Source organism: Orycteropus afer, unplaced genomic scaffold, assembly GCF_000298275.1.
Source record: "Orycteropus afer afer isolate SDZICR_OR568_19922 unplaced genomic scaffold, OryAfe1.0 scaffold00010, whole genome shotgun sequence".
Taxonomy (NCBI): domain Eukaryota; kingdom Metazoa; phylum Chordata; class Mammalia; order Tubulidentata; family Orycteropodidae; genus Orycteropus; species Orycteropus afer.
In genome coordinates, this window is record NW_006921597.1 from 3,774,151 (window position 1) to 3,782,458 (window position 8,308).

Here is an 8,308-nt window from a genome sequence, read left to right on the forward strand (position 1 = left end):
TTCAAGGAAATTAGTATTGGGGGTGGAGGCTGGGTGCATCCTTGCTTCTCTCCCCTTCCCAGGGCCACTGGTTAGAGCAACCAAACATTCCCAGATTCCCCTGAATGCTATGGAGTCTCCTGCAGCAGAGGACTGGGTAAGAAGTAGATAACCCAAGGGAGCTGGGCTCTCCCAAGTATCCCCATGCCCCAGTGCTCTGCTGTAGTACACACAACCCCACCCACACCCCCAAAACACACACACACACACACACACACTTTGCTATACATTTGGGACAGTTCAGGATGTGTGAGTCAGTGGAAAGACATAGGCTCTCAAATTTGTCTACTTGAGTTAACTGGTTTGGCCACTTACTAGTTAGTATGACCATAGACAAGGTTACTCATTAATTAAATGGGAATAGTAATTCCTACTTCACAGGGTTGTGTTGTGGATTAAATGAGGTAATATATGTCAACCATCTAGTACACACCTGAAGCATAGTAGATGCTTAGTAAATTTTAGTTCCCCATTTTCCAACCCCACCACCATGTCTTTCCACTGAGTTCCATGCTGTGGTTGAAGCATGGTGATATTGATGGTGATAACTAATAATGGAGGGGAGAGGAAGAATGTATATTACTAACCACAACTAGCTGTAGATTAGGCATTAAAACATTTATTATTCTTTGCATTGAACTGGATAAATGAATAAGGAATTTTGAAGAGAAAAAAAAATGCTTTAGGAGAGAAAAGGCAACTAATCGGCAAAGCTCTAATCTAAAAGATGTCCCAAATAGCATGAGACTTTAGTAACGGTAGCAGATCACCTTGTCTGCCTTCTGGTGGTGGGCTCAGGAAGTGGGGGGAAGTGTTTTAGTTGGAAGCAGTGTTTGAGAAGGTTTGTGGTGGCATCTGGAAGACCAGTAGTCGGTCATCTTGTAAAAGGGAAGAAGTAGGACTTGCATTTGTGCCTGTGTTACTTTCTTCATGAAGCCAGGAGGGGAGAACTTGACAGATAGGACCTAACAGCACCCAGGTTCACATCACTGCCATCCTCAAATCAGTGAGTCTTTGTCTTCAGGGCCTCCTTGTGTTGTTTCACCAGAGAGCCAATCCACTGGGTGGTTTTCTGCTTAGATTCCTCCCAGCTGAAGAGTGGCTCATATCCCAGATCTTTCTGGGCTTTCTTGTAGGAGAAGGTGAATACACTATTTGACAATGTCACCAAGTGGCGGGTGAAGGGGGGTTGGTATTTGTAAATTGGGCTCAACAGGAAGCTCACTGTTTCCAGCAGGAAGGCAATCCAGTACTGCAGAAACACAGGGAGGACCATTCTGGAATCAATCTGGAGACCCCATTCTTTGCCCAGGATGTAATTTAAGTTACTATAGCTTCCATGAGGTGTGTCATCTGAGATGTAGTAGAACTGTCCTCGGACACTTGGGGCTTTTGTGGGATCTCGCAAGGCTTTCAAGGCCAGAATGTGAGCCCAGGCCACGTTGCCAACATAGACTGGGTTGACCACGGAGTACCTAGCGAAATCCTCCAGGATGCCATTGTTCTGCAGGGCCTTGTTTATTTGTTTACAAATGAATGGGTTTCCTTCCCCATAGATGTACATGGGCCTTAATGCACAAGTGTACAAGGTGCCACCATTTTTAAGTGTCCAGCCATCAGCTGCCAGCACATCCTTTTCAGCAAGCTTTTTGCTGTATGGGTATGGAGCGAACCATTTAGATTCGTGATTTTCATCTTCATGGGCATTCTGGATAATCTCATGGTAGGAGTTGGGCCCAGCCACCTCTATGGTGCTGGTGTAGATGAAGATCGGCACATTAGCTTGGACACAGGTCTCCAACAAGAGCTGCGTTCCTGCCAGCAGGGAGCACACTGTCAGTGTCAGGAAATAGCCCCTACAGATCCTGTCTACTGGCTGCTTCCAGGTGAGCTGGTTGTTACAGATCAGGAGGGTATTCTTCCATGACCTTGGCTGAGATCTGGTCATGCTACAACCATAGGACAAATGTACTTTTAGCTATTTGTCTCCATGGCCTAGCCCAGAATACATTGTTACTATTAGTTGCTGTTGAGTTGATTCTGACTCATAGTGACTCACATGTGCAGAACAGAACTGCTCCATAGGGAGCTCTGGTAGCGTGGTGCTTAAGGGACTTGAAGACTGGTGGTTCAAACCCACCAGCCACTCCTTGGAAGGAAGGTCGGGCAATCTACTTCTGTAGTGACACCACTTCAGAAACCCAAGGAGAGGTCACTATGAGTCAGGTCCAACTCGACGGCACATAACAACAACAGCTTCAACAGGGTTTTCAAGGTTATAACCTTTAGGAAGCAGATCACTCACTAGGCCTGTCTTCTGAAGCCCCTTCAGGTGGGTCAAATCATCAATCTTTTGGCTACTAGTCAAGAACTTATGTTTGAGCTACCAAGGGACTGTAAAGGACAAACGTGAAAGTGAAGAGAGACTGACAGTTGAATTTCGGAGAGCAGAACTTTCTAGGCTTTTGGACTTCATAGATCTCTGTTTGTGTATTTTAATTTTTTTTTTTTTTAAAGACAATGTTGGCACCTTACATTTTGCAAAGTAAGGACATTAAAAGTTATTATATATAATCCCTATCATGTCATTCAAGACAGATCATTTTAAATGTAAAAAATAAGTCAGTAATGTCAGAATATGGACAATCCTAGAACTTAGCCAAAATAGGCAGGTGAAGGACATGCTCTCTCACATACACACACACATAGTTAAAATAGGAAATAAACTGAAAACCAAACTCACTGTCATCAAGTTGATTCCAACTCATAGCAACCCCCACTGGGTTTCTAAGGCTGTAAACCTTTATGGAAGCAGACTGCCTCATCTTTCTTCCACAGAGCAACTGGTGGGTTGGAACCACCAACCTTTTGGTTAGCAGTCAAATGCCTTAACCATTATACCACAAGAGCGCCTTATATAGGCAATACACACTCTAAAATATACACTAAATTACTTATGCTGTTCTTATTTTGTTGCAGACCAATAAAAACTTGGCCACAAGGACCATTCTTTGAGAGTCACTGAGCAAATGGTTGTGGATTCTGGGAACATGCTGGAGATGCAAACTCTCTTCCTGATAGTGTATTTTCTGAGAAGTCCACTCAAATTCTGTCTGTGACTCCATTTATCCATTTATGAAAAGTGGGGGTGATGGTCATCCTTTTACTTAGCATTCTGGAAACAAGCACTGGTTCCTCTATACTGAGCTTAGTTGAGATCTAGAAAGTGGAGTGCGCCCTCTAGAGGTACTACCTGAATTGGGTGCATCTTGTAGAAGCCCTTCAGCTGCATAGAGCCCTCTGTAGAGAAAGGAAGGAATCTTTCTGGGAAAAGGATTATTTTTAAAATCTTATTTTTCATATGCCTTCTGTCACTCTTAAGGTCTTGTGCAATTTGATTTTCCAGAGAGAGAGCCTTATTTTATCTGAAAAATTTAAATTTAGAGGCAGAGAAAATTTGGAGTTAATTTACTTGCAGAGGAGGAAATGAAATATTTATTGAAGCATTTAATGAGGCACCTAAGGCACTTGACTGATAACCAGAAGGCTGATGGTTCAAACCCACCAGCCACTCCTCAGGAGGAAGATTGGGCAATCTACTTCCATAGTGATACCATCTCAGAAACCCAAAGAGGGGTCACTATGAGTCTGATCTGACTCCACGGCTGTGAGTTTGTTTTTTTTTTTTCCCCAGATAACTAGGTCAAGACCCCAAAACAATTAGCCACTTTAGAAAAGGAGTCTCTGATTAGACTAATTTTGAAGGACAGCGCAGAGATAACAGATGAGCGAGGAGAGGTGTTGTGGTGCCTGGGAGACTGGATTTCAGAGACTAAACCAAAACCAAACTGACTGCCATCAAGTGGATTCGACTCATAGCCACCACTCCTTGGGTTTCCGAGGCAGTATCTCTATGCAAGTAGATTGCCCAATCTTCCTTGTGAGAAGTGGCTGGTGAGTTTGAACTATATAGCCTTTTGGTTAGCAGTCAAATGCCTTAGGCACTATGCCACCAGAGCTCCTTTCCAGAGACTAGCAGGATGATATTATGCAGCAAAGTCCGTTAAGCTAATGTGTCTAGATTTAAAGCAGATTGGAAAGCCAAAATTCAGAAAGAGCCACTAAGTATTTAAAGGACAAAGATCTAATGCAGTCATACTTTGGACATGTAGTTAGAAACTACTCTTTAAATGTAGCTATAGTGGTAAGTTAAAGAGATGGTATTATGAATAATTGGAAACTATTATTGTTAAGAAAGTATTGTGGGAAGGCAGGTGCTGTGCTAGATGACCTCTGTGAACCAATTTTGCTAGATCTCCTAAAAGGACTCCTTCTTGGAGATGGTGAGAGGTATCTGGGTGTTCTCATTACCCTTGCCAATCTTATACAGAGGGTTCAGTCTGAAGTTAAATAGCCAAAAGAGGTGCCCCATGGCATGGCTGACTGGGCTGCCTTGTGTCACAGAGCTCTCAGCTCTTGGCCTTACTCTGTGACCACCCCCTCAGAGTCACATGGAAGGGCTAACATGTGAGTAAGGAAGTCCCCATAAGGTCTGGTTCTGGCCTAGAGGAGAAAAAGGGTGGTGGCTAGAAAGCTAGAGTTTGAGGTTAGAGTTCAGTTGGCTCCTCGTGAGGCAGCCGTAGCTTTCATGGTCTTTGGAGTCACACAGACGTAGGTTTAAATTCTAGCTCTCCTACTTTTTACGTGTGAGACCTTCAACTTCTAGTTCCTTAGGTTTTTTTGACCCTAGTTTCCTTATCTCCAAAGCTGAGGATACCCACTAAAAAAATTGATGGCTGTCAAGTCAATTCCAACTCATAGCGACCCTATTGGACAGAATAGAACTGCCCATAGGGTTTCCAAGGCTTCTTTATGGAAGCAGACTGCCTGGAGCAGCTGATGGGTTCAGTCAGCAGCTGAGCACTTTAATCACTGTGTCCCCAGGGCTTCTTAAGATGAAGATAGCAGCTTTGAACTCTGTTGATATTGTTGTGTGCCATCAAGTTGATTCTGACAGAATAGAATTTCTCATATATTTTCCTAGGCTGTAACCTTTATGGGAGCAGATGGCCAGGGTTTTTCTCCTATGGAGCTGCTGGTGAGCTGGAACTGCCAACCTTTCAGGTAGCAGCTGGGTGCTTACCCATTGAGCCACCCGGCACCTTTCTCAGTTGATAGTGATAAACAAAAGCACCTGGCACAGAACACAGAAACGGTGTTCAATGCTAGGGGTTTCTCTTCCCTTGCATATCCTGTTTACTAATCCTCACCCTCTGGATTCACTCCATCTCCTCCCCAGGTATACCATACCTTTCAGATTGACATTCATGATAGTCTCTCTCTGAGCGGCCCCTGTTACGTCAATGACACAGGCAGTGTGAATGACAACCGAGATGCCCTGGCAGGCTCTCTTCAGGCACTGCTCATCCAGGATGTCTCCTTTCAGCACTGTCAGCTTGACCTTGTGGTTGAGCTCTGTATGAACACAAACCAGGTTATTACAGGAGCCCTGGTGGCACAGTGGTTAACTAATAAAACAAACAAACAAATAAACTCACTGCCTGGAGTCCAGATTCATAGCGACCCCACCTTGGGTTTCTGAAGCGATATCTCTATGGAAATAGATTGCCCAATCTTCCTTTTGAGGAGTGGCTGGTGGCATTTGTTAACTGCTCAGCTGCTAACCAACAAGTCCAAAGTTCTAACCTACTAACAGTCTGTGGGAGAAAGATATGACAGTCTGATTCTGTATATATTATACCCTTGTAAGCTCTGGTGGGGTAGTGCCTAAGGCATTTGACTGCTAACCGGGACACATGCAAAGAGTGAAATAACCCCTACCAAATTTTTATATTATTTGTTGTTATGTGCCATCTAGTCAGACCTGACTCATGGCGACCCCTCCTTGGTTTTCCAAGGCGGTATCACTACGGAAGAAGATTGCCCAACCTTCCTTCCGAGGAGCGCTGGTAGATTTGAACCCCCAGCCTTCTGGTTAGCAGTGAAGTGCCTTAGGTTCTACACTACTATTAAGGTTCCTTAAACCCCTATTTTGCTGCATTATTAAATCTTAGGCCACTTCTCTTCCCATGGACTGAGAGTAGAAGGCAGAGCACATACATGAGATAGTCTAAACAAACTAACATTCCTTGCTGATAGCAACTGCAAAACCTATTTGCTCTGTAAACATTGGGCTGTCATCTATAGGTACAGAACACCTTGTGAAAGCCTCCTTTCATTCACACTCAAAAGAAAACATCTTTCTGAGCAAAGTGCAGGTCCTGCCTCCCAATAAAGGATGACTTTGAGATCTAAGTCACTAATTTGCTAGATGTACAACTTCTGCCTCTTGTGTCTGCTGTGTGTAGAACAAAGAGCTCAGCTCAGCTGGTGTGCCTCCCACCTGGCTGACCTCTGTGGCACAGTGTTTCAACAAAGGCTTGCTTTTAAAATCTATCTGTTTCTGAGTAATTCTTTCTCGGCAGGAGACAAGAGCCCACCAGAATGCTCATGGGGTCCCCATCCTTGTAATAAAGTGGTAGGGCCTTTGTGACAAGGCTGTAGTCTGAGCCCTGCTACATACTAACCAGATGGCCTTGGGTAAGTTGCTTCATTGTTCTGGACTCTGTTTGCTCATTGTCCAGGTGGATGTGACCCCTTTCCTACCCTCCCTACAAGGCTATTTTGAGGATCTGAGGATGAAACAGTTTAGCAAATATGCTATAAATCCAGCTTTTGCATTTGTACCAGGGACAAAAATTTGGGAAAAGAGTAATGAGCTGTTCCTGTAAATTCTGAAGTCACTCTCTATGGTGATGAGGAACAGAGACAAATAGTAGAAAAGATGTACAAGAAATCCAGATGAGGTGTGCCTGGGCTCACACTGCCTCTCACTCTACTGCACGTGTTCTCGCTCTCTCTCTCTTTCTCTTTTACACACATAGAAGAAGGGGAAGGCCCTCAATGAGATGGACTGACACAGTGGCTGCAATGATGGGTTCAGGTATAGCAAGGGTCGTGAGGCTGGCACAGGACCAGACAATGTTTTCCTTCTGCTGTCCATAGGGTCTCTATAACTGAGAGATGACTCAATGGCACCTAACAACAACAACAATGTACACTCAGCTTCACCTTCACCTTCTTTTAATTCATTTCCACTAGAGATGCTAAGTGAACAACACAAAGACCAGGGTAATCAGGAGGGGCAGGGACCCCCCTCGTGGAGTCTTCAGGTGCTTGCCTGTCCCTTGCAGATAATGCACAACAAATGCTAACTCAAAAATCTTCAGAGCATTAAAGAGTTGTAACAAGGGAGAGTGCTGAGGTGTGATTTTCTATATGAGAACAAAAGAGGGCTAGCGAGCCAAGTGACTATGCCACAAAACACACCCTCTAGTTCTGGATCAGGGCCAGAACCCAGTTTCCCAACACTCAGTCCACTGACTTTTATAGCAAGCCACTCCAGTTTGGTATACCTTTGGGAATGGGATTAGCCTTGATTTGGCTACAACTTTCCTTAATCTATAAGGAGCTCTGGTGGCATGGTGCCTAGGGCATCTGACTGCTAACCAGAAAGTTGGAGGTTCAAACCCACCAGCTGCTCCACAGAAGGAAGATGGCCTTGGGGCAAGCTACTTCCATATTCATCGCATTGGTAAACAATGAACTATGAGTCAAAATTGACTGGATGGCAGTGGGTTTTTTTTTTTTTTTCCTTAATTCTCTAGACAAGAGCCTCTTCCCCACACCCACACAAGGTTTAAGATGGAGCCACACACCCATGGCTTGAGTTCACTTACTAGCAAATTCCTCCTGTAATTCTGGTCTGATGACCTTGTCTAGGGCTCGGATCTCCTGTAGCTCCTTCTCTTCCACCAACAAGTTGATGATTCTCTGACCCAGAAACCCTCCTGCTCCTGTCACCAAGCAGCTCCACCCAGTCATGGCCAAACCAGGGCACCAAGAAACACTCACCAGGAAAAAAAAAAACACTGAGGAGCAGATTTGATTATAGAGTAACTCTGGAGAAGATGAAAAGGAAAGGTCATATTGTTACAGTTTTGCTTTCTCCATTCTTTTTTTTTTCCCTCCCTTTCCCAAAAATCTATCTCCCCACCACACCACTTGGAAGGGAAAGAAAATGAAAAAAGTTCTAACCTGTTAGATTGTGAAAAGCCAGATGAAGCAACTCTTGTTCTGCTCTCCTCTCCCCCAAAGGCAGGGTTGAACTTTATATGCTGCACCCTCTGGTTCAGCCTCTTCACCTTGA

The 8,308-nt window shown here is 44.3% G+C and overlaps 1 protein-coding gene across 1 annotated transcript; it reads right to left on the reverse strand.

The window, feature by feature from the left end:
- Positions 1-1,042: 1,042 nt before the first annotated feature.
- On the reverse strand, positions 1,043-7,983 carry HSD3B2 (hydroxy-delta-5-steroid dehydrogenase, 3 beta- and steroid delta-isomerase 2). Its single transcript, XM_007948522.1, has 3 exons — positions 7,839-7,983; positions 5,350-5,514; positions 1,043-1,854 (listed from the first exon to the last, which is right to left on the reverse strand). The coding sequence occupies exons 1-3, from the start codon at positions 7,981-7,983 to the stop codon at positions 1,043-1,045; spliced, it is 1,122 nt and encodes a 373-aa protein (XP_007946713.1).
- Positions 7,984-8,308: the final 325 nt, after the last annotated feature.